Source organism: Myotis brandtii, unplaced genomic scaffold (genome assembly GCF_000412655.1).
Source record: "Myotis brandtii unplaced genomic scaffold, ASM41265v1 scaffold1171, whole genome shotgun sequence".
Classification (NCBI taxonomy): domain Eukaryota; kingdom Metazoa; phylum Chordata; class Mammalia; order Chiroptera; family Vespertilionidae; genus Myotis; species Myotis brandtii.
The window spans coordinates 27,240-43,860 of NW_005354055.1; the positions used below are offsets into that span (position 1 = coordinate 27,240).

At 38.6% G+C, this 16,621-nt stretch overlaps 2 protein-coding genes across 6 annotated transcripts in view; one reads left to right on the forward strand and one right to left on the reverse strand.

Annotated features, from left to right (window-relative positions):
* The window catches only part of SLC35A1 (solute carrier family 35 (CMP-sialic acid transporter), member A1), a 28,868-nt gene extending 24,181 nt beyond the window's left edge, over window positions 1-4,687 (forward strand). For all 5 annotated transcript variants that reach the window (XM_014530008.1, XM_005858386.2, XM_014530014.1 and 2 more), the window contains 3 exons: window positions 120-296; window positions 725-859; window positions 3,801-4,687. In XM_014530008.1, coding sequence (XP_014385494.1) covers window positions 120-296; window positions 725-859; window positions 3,801-3,928 — 440 coding nt within the window. In that variant the 3' untranslated portion in view covers window positions 3,929-4,687. The remainder of the gene's footprint in view (window positions 1-119; window positions 297-724; window positions 860-3,800) is intronic.
* Window positions 4,688-5,834: 1,147 nt separating this feature from the next.
* RARS2 (arginyl-tRNA synthetase 2, mitochondrial) overlaps window positions 5,835-16,621 on the reverse strand; it is a 69,165-nt gene continuing 58,378 nt past the window's right edge. The window contains exons 12-20 of the mRNA XM_005858387.2: window positions 15,598-15,658; window positions 14,332-14,408; window positions 13,495-13,619; window positions 12,361-12,428; window positions 12,172-12,281; window positions 10,247-10,342; window positions 8,644-8,718; window positions 6,404-6,467; window positions 5,835-5,947 (exon numbers count right to left, since the gene is read on the reverse strand). Of these exons, the coding sequence (XP_005858449.1) occupies window positions 5,861-5,947; window positions 6,404-6,467; window positions 8,644-8,718; window positions 10,247-10,342; window positions 12,172-12,281; window positions 12,361-12,428; window positions 13,495-13,619; window positions 14,332-14,408; window positions 15,598-15,658 (763 nt within the window). The 3' untranslated portion in view covers window positions 5,835-5,860. The remainder of the gene's footprint in view (window positions 5,948-6,403; window positions 6,468-8,643; window positions 8,719-10,246; window positions 10,343-12,171; window positions 12,282-12,360; window positions 12,429-13,494; window positions 13,620-14,331; window positions 14,409-15,597; window positions 15,659-16,621) is intronic.

Sequence of the window (16,621 nt, forward strand, 5' to 3'; positions counted from 1 at the left end):
GGCAGAAACTGTTCTTAACAGTAATTTAGAGTCCTGTTAAATGCGAGTTAGGAAGTTCTTTTTAAGTTAATTTCTAATAATATCTTTGTCTCATATTTGCATGTCTAATTTTCTTTTAGGAGTGTACTTTGAAAAAGTTTTAAAGAGTTCAGACACTTCCCTTTGGGTGAGAAACATTCAAATGTATCTATCAGGGATTGTTGTGACATTAGTTGGCGTCTACTTGTCAGATGGAGCTGAAATTAAAGAAAAAGGATTTTTCTATGGTTACACATATTATGTCTGGTTTGTCATCTGTAAGTATCCAGGAATCAAAGGTTCTGGGTAGACCCTTTAAAAAAAAAAAAAGAGTCAGATGTCTATTTAAAGCGTTTTTAGCATTTTAAAGTTGTTCCTTTATATTGTGAACACTAGTTTGAAACTGTAATTTTGGTTTTATTGACTTAATTTTGTGGCATAGCTGTACCAGAGCAATCTTGCTTTCTTAATCAGAATTATCTAATGTGTTAGCAATAAATGTGTACAATTTAGTAGTGGACCACATAGCCCTTTGGGCATCTGAAAAACAGTTTTGTAGGAACTATTGCTGAATTTTAATATAACTCTCTCAGGTGGCTGCTTCTAAGGAAAATAGCATGGCACCTTTGAGGATGAAAATTTCCTTACCATCATAGAATGTTTCATTTATTAGCATGTTAACATTTTCTTTCTTTCTATATACAAGTTCTCGCAAGTGTTGGAGGCCTCTACACTTCTGTTGTGGTCAAGTACACAGACAACATCATGAAAGGCTTTTCTGCAGCAGCAGCCATTGTTCTTTCTACCATTGCTTCAGTGCTGCTGTTTGGATTACAGATAAGTATGTCTTAGTTTGTATTTTCAAGTTTTTAACATGGAAAAGCCTCTCATTTCCTTGATTTGTCTTTTAAATGTGGCATGGTCATGGTGTTTTACAGAAATTCCTAGTTTCGTTATAATTTATTCTACAAGTGCTGCAGTTCATAGTTGTGTGGAATATGGGTCAGCAGTACTTAGGTGTTTTTAAATAGTTCTAGAGCTTAAGCTGAGGGGTGCTCATTCTGTATGAAAGTGAGGGGGCTACTGTTAAGCTTTTTTACAGGCAAGACCTCCCAATTCCCCAGATATTAGATAAGACAACTTAAGTGCTTCAGGGAGAATATACTATGATGAGATACATGAGGAAATAAGTATAAGGACTTTAGGATTTATTACTTTCAGCAGTAGAATTAGAATAAGCAAGGCTTTTTGAGTAAAGAACAAATTCTTTCATTTCCCCCTTAGTTTGTACCTTCCTAATTGTTTTGGACTTGGGTGCAAACTGGTTTTGAAATTACAATTCAAATCTAAATGTTCTATTCTCTTTTATAAAGATATCTTTGTTTCATTTAATATGTAACTGATATGAAATTCATTACTATAGGACTATGCTAGTCCTTTTAATACAGTTGTCCCTAGCCCACACCCAGCATTAAGTTGGGTTTCTTATTTAAGCAGTGATGCTGACTTAACATTTAAGGGGGTTTTATGCTGTAATAATAATTTTATTTAGTAATACATGAGGAAAATTTGTCAAATATCAACACTGAAAAGAAACATGTTTATATTTCATTTAAAAATTGACTCCTGTTATAAATGCAAGTAGAGGAATACCAACCTTGTAGACATCTTAGAAAACTATTTTATAGTACTAGAGGCCCAGTGCTCGAAATTGGTGCACTGGGTGGTGGTGGGGAGGAGAGAGTCCCTTAGCCTGGCCTGTGCCCTCCACAGTGCAGGAGCCCTGTGATTGATCGTTGATCGCCCCAAAGAGGTAGGCCCTGCCCATCCGGCCAGGGCCCTTTGATCGATTGCCCCAAAGAGGGAGGCCCACCAACCCGGCTGGAGCTCCATAATGGATCACCACTGCAGAGGGCAGCCCCGCTGCAGTGCCGCCTGGGCCTCCCTCTTTGAGGTGATAGATTGTGCCCCGCAGAGGGAGGCCCAGCCTACCTGCCGAAGCCCGCCAGTTGGTGGCCTGGGCCTCTCTCTTTGGGGTGATCATGGAGCTCCCCGATTGATTGTTCCGGTGGCCTGGGCCTCCTTCTGCAGGGTGTTTGTGGGGCAATGGCCGGGCCCCCAACCAATCACATTGCACCTGCCTTGGCTGGCCTGGTGTCATAGGGTGGTCGTCCGGAAGGTTCTGCTGTTCAGTTGTTCGGTCGATTTGCATATTACGCTTTTATTATTGATGGCTCAAATTTTGCCTGTGCCATTTATTAACTGTACAACCTTGCGGAAATTATTAACCTGTGTCTCAGTTTCTTCATATGTAAAACGGGAATGGTAATAGCACCTACCTCCTAGGGTTGTTTCAGGTAAAGTTACTTACTACGTGACAGGCACTATTCTAAGGCCAACCATTTAAGTGTCAGGTATAGGCCCTCCTTTAGATATTTTTCTTACCTGATTTGGGTGAACTTTTAATTGAAGTTCTGATCCATCCTTATGCTCAACAAATCCTTATGACTTTGCTCCTAAATAATACAGTGGGGCCTTGACTTACGAGTTTAATTAGTTCCGAGACTGAGCTCGTTAACTCAAATTACTCTATCAACTCAATGCAAAAAATCGGCTGAGAGACAGCTGGTATCTCAAAAAACTCGTTAGTCGGGACACTCGTAAATCAAGGCCCCACTGTACTTGGGAACAGTATAAAATGGCTTTGGTCAATGTTCTGTGTTAGACTGTCTTAGCAATCTTCCAGTTTCTTATTTACTAGAGGCCCAGTGCATGGATTCGTGCACCGGTGGGATCCCTCGGCCTGGCCTGCTGGCATCGGGCTGAAACCAGCTCTCCAACATCCCCCGAGGAGTCCTGGCAGGCCAGGCCGAGGGACCCCACCGGTGCAGGATTGGGGCCGGCCGGGGGTGGGGGAACTGAGGAGGGCTCTAGGGCGTGTCCAGCACTTCTTGCCCAGTCCTGATCGGCCAGATCCCAGCAGCAAGCTAACCTACTGGTTGGAGCATCTGCCCTCTAGTGGTCAGTGCGCATCATAGAGACTGGTCAAACGGTTGGACACTTAGCATATTAGGCTTTTATTATATAGGATTTTCATTCCCCTTTTTTGAAGGTAAAGCTAGTCTTTTCTGGTTAGGGTTGAACTAAAATCATAGCTTGATGGCATTTCTTTACATGCCATTTTGTAAGCTGTTAAGATTGTACTCTATATAGAATGGAGTATACAGTTTTGACATAGCATTTATTTATAAAGTGACTACTGGTCAAGTTTAGACAAGTTGTAATTCAGTGGTGTCCTGATTTTTAGGATTAAGATGATAAAAAAACACAAGGCTAGCAGAAAATGGAATTTTACTTAGTAAATCACCACTTCTCCTATTTAGAAATCTTCAGTAGATTTAATTATTGGTTACTTAACTACCTTTGCTCTAAATTTGCACAGGTTTCTAGTATCATGAAAAGTACACTCCACTGCTCTTTATTTCAGTCAGTGTAGAGGGAAGTTAGTATGTTCTTTGTCAGTGGTTCAGGATAGGCATACTTGTATTCTGAAAAGTGTATGTATACAGTCACTCTGTTGGTCTTTCTAAACCTTATAATCATAGAAACAGATTTACGTATTACATATTTACATTCCATTTTAAAATTGACTCTTGTCATAAATGCAAATAGAGGAATGGTGTGAACCCATAATTGAAAGTCTTTAAAATTCTAAACCAATCATTTGTTATATTAGTTTTACAGACACAATACAAATTAAGCTTATTTTGTTTCCCTTTCAGCACTCACCTTTGCTCTGGGTACTCTTCTCGTATGTATTTCTATTTATTTCTATGGATTACCCAGACAAGATACTACATCCATCCAACAAGGAGAAACAGCCTCAAAAGGAAGAGCCAGTGGTGTGTAATTTCAGCCTCAAAGGAGATTCCTACTAAGATTGAAACCATTTGCATTAAACTAGAGCCTTAAGTCAACCCCAGAAGGTAGCTTAAACAAAGAATAACAAATTAACTATGTGGTATAAGAATTAAGAAGAAAGCTATCTTGAGTGAATTGCTACCAAGATTTAATGTGACCTGTTTGGGGTCAACCCATTTTGTTTTAGAATGAATTTTTTTATTGTATATATAATGTATATAAAAGTATGGAGATAATCATGTGAGGCTATAATATTCAAATAATAAGGTTTGGGACAATGTTAAAGGTTAAAGTGCCAAAGCCATTTCTGTACTAACTGTTGTCTTGTTCAGGTACCAGGGGAGAAGGATGGCCCCTCCTTGTTCCCCAATTCATGTACAGTATTTTGTTCCAGCAGCAGTAAAGACCTAACTCTTTTCTTACAAGAGAGACAAAAACAAGACAGGCTAGTCAGAAACAAACTGAATGTGGAACTTCTCAAACTGAATATTTCATAACTCAAGACAATGATTTCCGGGTGGTGACTGAATACTCCTGTAAGTGCTGTATTTGTGCCATTTATTGTATGGATTCATATTTCTTTGCTGTTAGATGATATACTTTTCTCCAAAAAATATTTCTACTGTCTTTTGTACTTTTTTTTATAAAATATGTTTAGCTGTGGGGCTCTCAATAATTTATGAAATTGTTTTTTTAAAAAATTTTATATGAATAGGGAAATTCAGCAATAAACTTTATATGAAATCTGTTTGATCACTTTTTGTATTATAGCTATACCATTAAGGTAATGCAAAAACATAAACCCCAAACATTACATTTAAATTTTCTCTATGTTGAAATTGTATTAGTTAGTGTTCTTTGGTTGCGAATAGTAGCTATAAACCAACTATGACTAAAGATGGTATACCATACTTGCTAATATAAAACTATATTCATTCAACTAAGAAGTTTGGTTCATGCTAATTTCCCCCTCGGGTTCGTAAAATTAGATAGTCACTGATATTGATACTAGAGAAGACTTCTAGTAGCAACATTTAAAATAAATTACAGCAGTCCCAAATGGAAATGCTGGCAGCCATACTGATCAAACAGATCACATGTTAACCTAAACAATCACACAAAACATACTTTACCAATATGCAGATACGTGAAGTAAACGATTTATGTACAAGTAATTTCTTGTTATTCAATGTATCCAGTTCCCGAGTTCATGTAGTAAGTTACCTGTATATGTATCAACAAAAAGATAAACACGAGATCTGTTCTCTGGGTGTTATCAGCTATATTGGCAAAAGGGTGTAATACTAGTCTCTCTAAATTTTTTCAGACTAGTCATAATTATAACAAATTTGATGTAAACATTAGGTAATCTTAGTTGGTTATAAGAATAGTTTTTGGCCCTAGCCGGTTTGGCTCAGTGGATAGAGCGTCAGCCTGCAGACTGAAGGGTCCCAGGTTCGATTCCGGTCAAGGCATGTACCTTGGTTGTGGGCACATCCCCAGTAGGAGATGTGCAGGAGGCAGCTGATGGATGTTTCTCTCCCATCAATGTTTCTGACTCTATCCCTCTCCCTTCCTCTCTGTAAAAAGTCAATAAAATATATATATTTTTTTTTTAAAAAAGAATAGTTTCTGGAGGAATGACATTGTGAGAAACCTCAAAGTAGAATTTAAACTCTAACCCTTAATTCCCGTTAGACCACAATGCATTGAAAAGATTTAAATGAATTTTATAAAAGTCTATTTAATACTTAATGACCATGAGATTTCTTTTTAAGGATTAAGATTTAATCAGTTGATAAATCACTTATAGACTTAATATATAGATTCTGACACAGAATAATAAAATTCTAAACAGCAAGGCATATAAGAATAGATAACTAGAATTAATTAGTATTTAAAAAGCCATTTTCATTGGAAATTACATCCTACATACAGGTGTTATTCCAAGAAGTTTCATTCCATTGGCTAGGACAGAACGGACAGCTCTGAAAAGATGAAGTCTGGCCTGCAAAATAAATCAAAGAATGATTAAATGTTTAATAATAGGCTAACTATAAAATGAATAAGAATGTTTTTAAGAATAAATTTAACTTTCTTCTAAGTACAAACAATATCTGAAAAGTTCCCTGGGGTTTGCTGTAGGCAAGGGAATACAAATTCCTAGAATCCCTAACAGTAACACTGGTACCCAAGGGTTGGGGAGTGAGTGACAGTATCATCATACAGCACAGATTCAAAAAGGGAACCCATCTCTGTAACACTTTATGTAGGAAAATCTACTTCATAGTTTAGTATGTTGGAAAGTAGATAAATGTTGATTGTTACAACCCAATTCTAATTATTAAGTACATTGCTGTAGTTGAACAATTGGATACTATTTTAGAAACATTTGCAAGACTGACTCCGTAATATTAGTCTGGGGAAGCTAGAGATTATACACAAAACACTCAGTGTAACATACCCCAGCCACTTCAGGAGGACTCTGTTTTATGGGCAGTGTTCTGTGTGCCACAGCTGCAAGGTGACTGAAAAGAGAAATCCTGATCAGGACCAGTAGTAATAGCCTGTTGTAACATATAAGCCTGATATCTAATCTTACTTCCTCAATTTAAAGATTAAAAAAAAAAATCAAAGCCTATATACAACCATTAAAATGTATCAAAAGTTGAAGGTCCTGGCTGGGTAGTTTAGTTGGTTAGAGCATCATCCCGAGATGCCAAGGTTTTGGGAAACAAGCAACTAATGAATGCATAAATACACTGAGTGGCCAGATTATTATGACCACCCCATCAGTACTTCGTTGGGCCACCTTTTGCCTTCAATACTGCGGCGATTCTTGGCATTGACTCCATGAGATGTTGAAAGGTGATGCGAGGAATCTGACACCATGCCTGATGAATAGCACTGTCAAGTTCTATGAGATTTGATGGTTGTGGAACCAGCTGCCTGATGACTCTTTTAACTTCATTCCACAAATGCTCAATTGGATTGAGATCTGGTGATTGTGGGGGCCACCTAAGCAAGGTAAAGTCTCCCTTATGTTCTTGAAACCACTCCTGCACAATACGAGCACCGTGGCATGGCGCATTGTCTTGTTGGAAGAAGCCATCTCCATTGGGATACGCCATCAACATGATAGGATGAACTTGATCAGCAACGATACTTAGGTATGTTATGATATTCAGACGTTGTTCCACACGTATTAAAGGCCCAAATCATGCCAGGAAAACATGCCCCAAACCATAACACTGCCCCCACCAGCTTGAAGGGTTGTACTCATGCATGTGGAGTGCATGCTTTCAAGCTGTTTCCGCCAAATTCTCACTCTGCCATCTGCATGATGCATCTGCATGATTCATCGGACCACATGACTTTTTCCAATGCTCAACTGTCCAATCTTTGTGTTCCTGTGTGAATTGGAGACGTTTTATCTTGGTAACTGCAGACAGCAAAGATATTTGAACAAAAGGTGTTCACAGGCCTTCGGCTTCCACATCCCATACGATGCAGTGTACACCTAATTTGCCTACAAACATCAGGTGGTCATAATAACCTGGCCACTCAGTGTAAGGGTAACAACAAATCCATCTCTCCTCTCCCCCTCCCTCCCTCTCTCTCTGAAAAAAGATGATGGTTTCATTATTAGTTTTATAAGTATAGCAGACCCCTTTCTAATGAGCTTTTCCTCATTAGGCTTCCTTTATGGTCTGGCCTTTCCCCCTCTGTATGGTGAAGAGGTCAGGTAGAGACTAGTTATGAGTGCACTCTGCACACATACCGGTCACTCATCTTTAAAACATTTTTCCTATTTAGGTAAGGCAGCAATTACAGCAGTGTACCAGAGAAATGATGCTTATGACATTTGTTTCAATGATTAAGTGGCATTTAATAAGACTTTCTGGCTTCTTCATTTCTATATGCCTAAGTGGATTTTAAAGGAAAAAATTATTTAAATCTAGGGAAGACAAAATAAAAAGCATAATTAAGAGAACAGTCCCAATAAATCTTTGGTTTCAATAAGTCTTGAGTAAAAGCAAATATTTCTTAAATAGCTTTACGGGGAGACAGTTATCACTCAGAAGACAGATCAAATAGTCAAGTTTCTAAAATGGCTACCATGAAATGCCTATCATAGAGTGTCACTGACTTGCTTCTCAATTCATTCTTGCCCTCTAGCTGATATTTCTATGCCCCTGCTTAAAGCCTTTTTGTGGACCCTGCTGCCCTGAAAATAAGATGAAATGCCTTAGTACATGGCAGAAATGCTTCATCTGACCCCGCCCAGGACTATGCTGATCGTTCCTTTAATGATCATGTTCTTGCTTAATTCTGGGCTTTCTCCTCCTCCTTGCTTCTCCTACTTAATATCTACTCCTTTCCTCTGAAAAGCCCTCTCTGATCCCTCAAGGCTGGGCTGAGTGCCCTGACATTTTCTCTCACATCCACTCTAGCCTAACACATACGCACTGTTCTGTAACCTCCTATGAGGCTGCTGTTTCCTGTTCACTTGACTGAGTGAATAGATGAACATTGATTGCTAATTTGCAAAGATGAAGCAAGAATTCCTGTAACTTAAAGCGCATAATATTTTTAGGCCAAAGGATTTATTTATAGGAACACTTCAGATGAAGGAAAGGTCCTTTGTCAGATCAGGCCTCAGCTGTCTGGTTACACCTGAAAATAACAAGATTATGAAAGTACCTTAGAGTTAGAAGATAGCTGACAATGTGCCTGGGTTGAAGGTCCTGAGATGATCTATAAAGCACTTCGTCAAACCTAAAAGAAAGATGACAGGAGCAACTGTCAGGGGAAGACTGTGCACATGTTACACTACGCTAAGCTGTTAAGACAGATATCTAAGATGTAAGGTTGACTTGACATCACTAAGGGTAGGAGGTATATGAAAAAAGACCTGTGTACAGTTGAAGGTAAGGGCACATTTTTCTCTCACAAATTTCTGGATGGCAGGCACTTTCTAAATCATCTTTTCCTTAGGCCTACTTCAGCATAAGGACTCAACCATGGCTGTTAAACTGAATGTAAAAGCTGCTTAGTGATGTTTATGGACATAATCTAGAAACAAGCAAACAGTGTCTACCCTCAATGCCAAGAAATCCAAGTTGGCTTATTTTTCCTCATAAACTAGGTCCTTTTGATCCCAGGAAAGAATCACTGACTGCTGTGTGGCAATCAGACAAAACTGCCTTGTTAACCGTCCGCATCCCTGCTGGAGCCTGAGCTCTCCTCACAAGATTGGCTTCCCCAGTGATGCTGGAGAGAGCTCAAAGGTGCAGTCTCCTGCCCAGATGAGGGCATCAGACAGATGCATATTTGAAACTGTGACTTGAAACCAAGAGGCAAATGAAAGACTCAGGGAAGCTGTGTAAAGGCAAGGATTTTCCTTTACTTATCATAGAGGGTGAGAAGATGATCTTTTAAAAAATTACACAGTTATGCTTTTACCAGGGTTCACATTCTCATACTACCTAAAGGGTGGTAGGCGCTTAGGCTAATTCAGTGGTGGTAATATTTTTAAAACCTAATGACTATTCATTCATATGCCCTCCGTGTACCCTTAAAGGGCAATCACTTTTTAGTCTACCTTGAGGAAAATGTTGTCTAGAGGCAGGAGCTAGCTACTAACTAGCCTGTTCCCTCCAGTGGTTAGCAAACCACCAACAATCATTTTGTAACCAGACCCCACAGGTCAGGCCCTCTGCTTATCTCTGCAAGTTAGGTCCTCTGTTTTCCCCTAACAAAACTATATTAACCCACCCATTCCCTTGTAGCGATAGGCTGCTTAATGTTTAAACTGTGGGGCTTAGCAAGACTGACCAGTACCTGGATTAATAATTTATGACCTACTGGTCAAACAACCATTTCAGGAAAACCACAGATAACATCTTAATTCAATGTTTCTGCTTCTTCAGAGAAAGGAATGGTCACAGGGCAATAATTTACAAGCTGACTTTGCAGAAAATGATGGAGACTCAATACCACCCATGACCCATGTGCCCTCTGACAGCATCTTAGAATCTACTCCTTGAGACCTTATCAAGAGACCAAAGACCATGGGTATTTACCCTAACACCCCTCTCCCAGCTTAAAAATCCTTAACCTCGTCCAGCGGTAAGATGGATTTGAGGTACTATTAGGTCTCATACATCTTGGTTGGCTCCTCAATCAATAAATTCCAAATGCTGAGGTTTTGAGTTTTGGCCTTTCGAAGCATCGGGCATAGGAATCTGGGTTCAGAACAATTTCACTAAGCAGAAGCTGACTCAATAATACTCGAAAACCAGACCTGAGAAGATGCTGGAGAATTGAAACAGACTGCGGCTCTTGTAAACAAGCAGTGTTGTAGTCATCCAGATAACCACATCCAAAAGTCTCTTCCAAACTGTAATCAAAAGTTTGAAACAACAAAGGATTAAACAAGTCATCGAAGGACACATAATTGTAAGTGATGAACACCATGTCATAATACAGTCTTGCTCTCCTTAATATATAGTCATGCCGCATAATGCTGGTCAACGATGGGCGGAGTATAGGATGGTGCTCCCATAAGATTATAATGGAGCTGAAAAATTCCTACCACTTTGTGATATTATAGCTGTCATAACACTGTAGTACAATGCACTATACAAATACTTAACCACTGCGTGACGACTACAGTGTTCAGTACAGTAACATGCTGTACAGATTTGTAGCCTATGAGCTGTAGGAAAACAGTATCTATTACCCCAAAATATGTCTATCTGGCATAAGGATTATTTAGGCTGGTTAATTTTAAGAGATAATAGATACAATAGGGGAGAAGCTCTGAAAATCAAGTAGAAGTTACACTTCGTAAAAGACATTTATATTTGTAAGAGAATCTCCATTTGTAAGGGTGTCTCCCTGCAGTACCCTGAAGATGAAGATGACCTTATTTCTAGAAACTCTTATCAATGAAGAAGACCAGGAATTAAACCTGCGTAACAATCTCACCCTTGTTTTTTACTGTGCTCTTCCTGGTAACCTTCCATAACTGACCACCCTCACCCCCAACATCTCCTTTTGTCTTCAACTGAAGATGGTATTTTAAGGTGGTGGCTCCAGGCATTTTGGCGAGTAACTCAGTTTTCCTGGGTCTCTTCCATGTACACTGGAAGTATACACATTATTAAACTTTAGTTTTTCTCCTGCTAATCTGTCTTTTTTTAAATATATATTTTTATTTTTTTACAGAGAGGAAGGGAGAGGGATAGAGTTAGAAACATCGATGAGAGAGAAACATTGATCAGCCGCCTCCTGCACAGCCCCCACTGGGGATGTGCCCGCAACCAAGGTACATGCCCTTGACTAGAATCGAACCTGGGACTCTTTAGTCCGCAGGCCAACGCTCTATCCACTGAGCCAAACCAGTTAGGGCTAATCTGTCTTTTATTATAGGAATATTTCAGTCAGGAATCCAGAAGGAAGGGTACAGGGAAATTATTTTTGCTCCCCCACAGAGCAATAGGCTAAATAGCACACAGCCTAGGTGTGTGTAGCAGGCTATACCGTCTAGATTTATGAAAATGCACTCTATGATGTGTGCACAATCATGAAATCACCCAAGAATGCATTTCTCAGTCATGCTCCACTTAGTGGCAGGGCCTGTCTTTAAAGGTAAGTTCAACCTGATGCTTCAATTTTTCTTTAAAAAATATTTTTTATTTTTTTTTTATTTTTAGAGTGAGTAAGAAGAGGAGAGGGATAAACAAGAAAGAGAGAGAGAGAGAGAGAGAGAGAGAGAGACACTGATCAGTTGCCTCCCGCATGCACACCAACCATGCATCAAACTCACAACCTGTGCTATGTGCCCTGATGGAACTGAACTCGCCACTTTTTGGTGTACGAGACGAGGCTCCAACAGAGCCACACCAGCCAGGGCTTGATGCCTCAATTTTTCCTAAATCTGTATCGTTATCTGAAAACAGAGTATATTCTTTTGGTAGGATTATTGTGAATACTAAATAAAGTAATATGCATAAAAGCATTTCCTACATAGGTGCTCAATAAATATTTTAGAAACTCCACAAAAAACAACAACATAACAGGTAGGCAGTCCACTGTACTTTAATTAGTTTTGAATATGAGATATCAGAGAAGCCTGGAAAATAGGGCCTTTGGTCTTAGGACTGCAGCAAACCCCACCCTGGGAAGGGCAGAGTGGCCCACTGTTTCCCTGCAGCCTCTTCTCACCTGTGGAGGCGGGCGTGCGTGTACTGCAGGAAGACACCTGTGTCCCCACGACTCTGGAACACACGGTCCCAGCTGAACTGATAGTCAGATAAGAGTGAACCTCTGAAGTCCTAAAATGACAGAGGAATCTCAGTGCTGGGATCCGTTCTACTACCACACAAAAGGTTCTCAGGAAGCAGTCTAACAGACCTGGATAATGAGTGCTGCCAGCCCGACCCTCTCTGCAGTTTCCTGCGGGTTCTCCAGTTCTTTGGTGGCTGAAACAGAAAAAGGTGGTATCGTTAACCTGCATGAACCTACACAGAGTCAGGGACTGAAGTGGAGACAAAATCAGCCAAAAATGAATGCTGGCAGTATCAAGAACAAACAGGTTTACAGTGGGCAATTTACTTTTCTAATTTGGGTTAATTTACCTTTGATAATGATAATTCCCCTGCCTTCATTAAAAGGGAAAATACTCGAATTTATTTTTTTAATAAATATCCCTTATAAGAAAATATCCTTCTAAGGCAATAGATATAGCTGGTACTTATTTTTTCAAGGGTGAAGGTTAAACAAAGCCATGAAAAGAGGCCATGGCAATATCAACTCAGATTACTGAACTGAACAATACTTGAGCAGCCAAGTCTGAAAATTCCGGCACCTTTAATTAGTGAAAGCTATTTTTTAACAAGGTTAGTGAAAGTTCAATGGAGGAACGGTCATAATAAATCACACTGCACAAAAGTCCAGCAAAATATGAAAGTGGCATATAGGGTAAATCCTTCTTTTTTTACAGCTGCACAGCATTCCATGGTATAAATGTACCACAGCTTTTTTATCCACTCATCTACTGATGGGCACTTGGGCTGTTTCCAGATCTTAGCTATTATAAATTGCGCTGCTATAAACATGGGGTGCATATGTTCTTTCTGATTGGTGTTTCGTGTTTCTTAGGATATATTCCTAGAATTGAGATCACTGGGTCAAATGGCAGTTCCATATTTAATTTTTTAAGGGAACCCCATACTGTTTTTCATTTTGGCTGCACCAGTCTGCATTCCCACAAGCAGTATACTAGGGTTCCCTTTGTTTAACCTTCACCCTTGCCAGCACTTGTCATTTGTTGATGGTAGCTAGAAAACGAGATTAACCAAAGAACTTATATGCATATATACATAACCCATGGACACAGATAATAGGGTGGTGAAGGCCTGGGGTGGGGGATGGGAGCAGGCTAGAAGAGGTCAACGGGGGAAAAAGGAGACGTATGTAATACTTTCAACAATAAAGATTTTTTTAAAAAGGAAGATAAGTTATTATAACAAAAAAAAGTGAATTCACTCTTAATAGAAGCCATGTTCTGTAGCATCCTTAATCGAATCTCATTTAAGACATCTTCTAGAAAAGTGACATCTCCTCTTCGAGTCCTCATTCCCTGCACCACTCCGAAGGGCACATGTTGGCACCTGAAATGGAGGGGCATTTAGTTAACTGAACACTGAGAAAGAGCTGGTTACCAAAGGATAGAATAATACCCTTTAGAGAGTAGTCTGAACTTAACTCTCATAATGGGGTTTTACAAAATTAACAGATTGAAACATGATGTCATTTATTATATGCCACAAATGTTAAACACACAGCATTATTTTAGAGAGATAATCACTAGCATAATTGCCTTTATGAAAAACAGGAAAGGGGGGTAAAGAATTCTGAAAATCAGCCCTAGCTGGTTTGGCTCAGTGGATAGAGCATTGGCCTGCAGACTGAAGGGGCCCGGGTTTGATGCCAGCCAAGGGCACATGCCCAGGTTGTGGGCTCGATCCCCAGTAGGGGGCGTGCAGGAGGCAGCCAATCAATGTTTCATTTTTATCATTGATGTTTTTCTCTCTCTACTTCCTCTCTGAAATCAATAAACATATATTAAAAAAAGAATTTTGAAAATCAAGCCACTGAGAGCAGACATCTAATAAAAGCATTTATTAAATGTTTATATAAGCTACGTATTAATACAGCCAGGCATAAATTAACACACATAAAAAATCTGCTTTCCCACACTAACACCTTGAAACTTAGAAGTGAAGTTTCAATGAAAATTTTTAAAAACTTGGCACATTTTTGGATTTGGCTGACCTAACAATGATTCTGGAGGCAGGTAATTAAGAACCATGTACACATTACCTTTTTGCCCAGTCATAACCCATGATCTGCAGCATTTGGAACACTTGCTGAAAATGCCTTTTTTGCCCCTTATCTGTCTTTGGAGGGAAAAAGGTATTTAAAATAAAAGAACAATGATAATCTACAGAAATATGTTGGGCATGAATTAAATGAAAATATTTGAGTTCTGATAGACTACAGTCATTGTTAATTGATATGTTTTAAAAAAACACATAAAGAGGATGCTACCAGAAGACTGTCTTAGTGAGTGCACTAGATGAGAAGGAAGAAAGAGCTGCTATACTGTAAGGAGGAAATTCAAACTTTAATATTCTGAATTCTATTTAAATTCCTTCTCTCCCAGCTGTTATGATCTTTATCTCAAAGAAGAACAAAGCTAAGCTCTAAAAAGATATTTAATGGCAACGTTTTTTCTTAGGGGAAAGGAGGTTGCACATGGAAGTGAAAGGGAAGAAGAGACAAATACTCAGCAACAAATGGAACGGATACAAACGAGATTGGGTGGATCTCAAGGGCATTCATGATGCTGAGTTAAAAAAGCCAATCTCAAAAGGTCACGCACTGTGAATGCATTTATATAACATTTGTACAATGACAAAACTGTAGTGATGAAGAACAGAGAAGTGGTTGCCAAGGGCTAGGGTTGGGGAGAAGGTGTGGTTGTCATGAAGGAGTTTGTTTTGTGATGGAACAGTTTTGTATCCTGAATGTGGTGATGGTTATGTGCATCTACATATGTGATAAAATTTCACAAAAACACACCACACAAAAAAACATTCAGGCCCTTATACCAGTGATGTAAAAATTGGCAAGATTTAATTAAGGTCTCTTCCAATGTCGCTTTCTTGGTATGGACATAGTATTATGGTTATGTAAGATACTATCTTTGGGGAAGGCTAGGTAGAGGGCATATGAAAACTCTATCCTATTTTAAAACTTGTGAGTCTTAATATATTTAAAATAGAAAGTTATTTTTTAAAGTGTATGACGGTGACCTGTACATATTTATTTTATATAACCATTTTCCTGATTTAGATAATTTTGTTTTTACTATGAAACAATGTGAACTTTCAAATTTTTATGTGTTTTTTTAAACATCGTGGTTACCACCTTAATCACACTTAGTACTGAATTCTTTCTATAGTTTGACAAAAATATTTTTCCATAATTTTTCAACATGGCATAAATTTTCAACCCAATTTCTATCTTTGCAGTTTTTGTGAGGTAGGGATCATAAACTTTTGTTCTTTACTGTTGATTACTTACCACATAAATCATTGTATCAAAATTATATTTGTCCATTCGATCTATAGCGGCTGCAAGATCTCTGAAAAAATGGCCATAAATTAAGAGTTACTAAGCACATCTGGGTAATAATTTGTTTTACCTATTTAATAGTAATGAAGCTTTTCTAGTTAAGAACTCCTGTTATCCCACAGGCTGGGGTATATTACCCATGCTTGTATAATCCCAATATCATATTTTGAGATACCAAGTAAAAATAATAAAAATAGCTTTGGGAAAAGCAATAATAAGTGTGCTATGAAAAGATAAAAAAAATAAATGAGTAAGACTCTGGGACAAGTAGTAATAATAACTAAAATAGCTCTAGGTATGTTCTTGCCTCTGTCAAATATTAATTGAGCATAGTGGTTTGGGTCGATTTCTGGGTTCTCTATTCTATTCCATTGATCTATATATCTGTTCTTGTGCCAGTACCAGGCAGTTTTGAGAACAGTGGCTTTGTAATACAGCTTGATATCTGGTGTTGAGATCCCACCTACTTTGTTCTTCTTTCTCAGGATTGCTGCAGCTATTCGGGGTCTTTTTTTTATTCCAGATGAATTCTTGGAGAGCTCGTTCTAGGTCTGTGAAATATGCTGTTGGCATTTTAATGGGCAGTGTATTGAATATATAGATTGCTTTGGGTAGTATGGACAGCTGCAGCTAGGGGTCTTTTTTTTATTCCAGATGAATTCTTGGAGAGCTCGTTCTAGGTCTGTGAAATATGCTGTTGGCATTTTAATGGGGGGCGTATTGAATATATAGATTGCTTTGGGTAGTATGGACATTTTAATGATGTTGATTCTACCAATCCATGAACATGGTATGTTCTTCCATCTGTTTATATCTTCCTCTACCTCTTTTTTCAGTGTCCTGTAGTTTTCCGAGTACAGGTCTTTTACCTCCTTAGTTAAGTTTATTCCTAGGTACCTTCATTTTTTTGGTGCAATGGTAAATGGAATTGCTTTTTTTTTTCTTTTTTAAATTAAATCTTTATTTTTCAGAT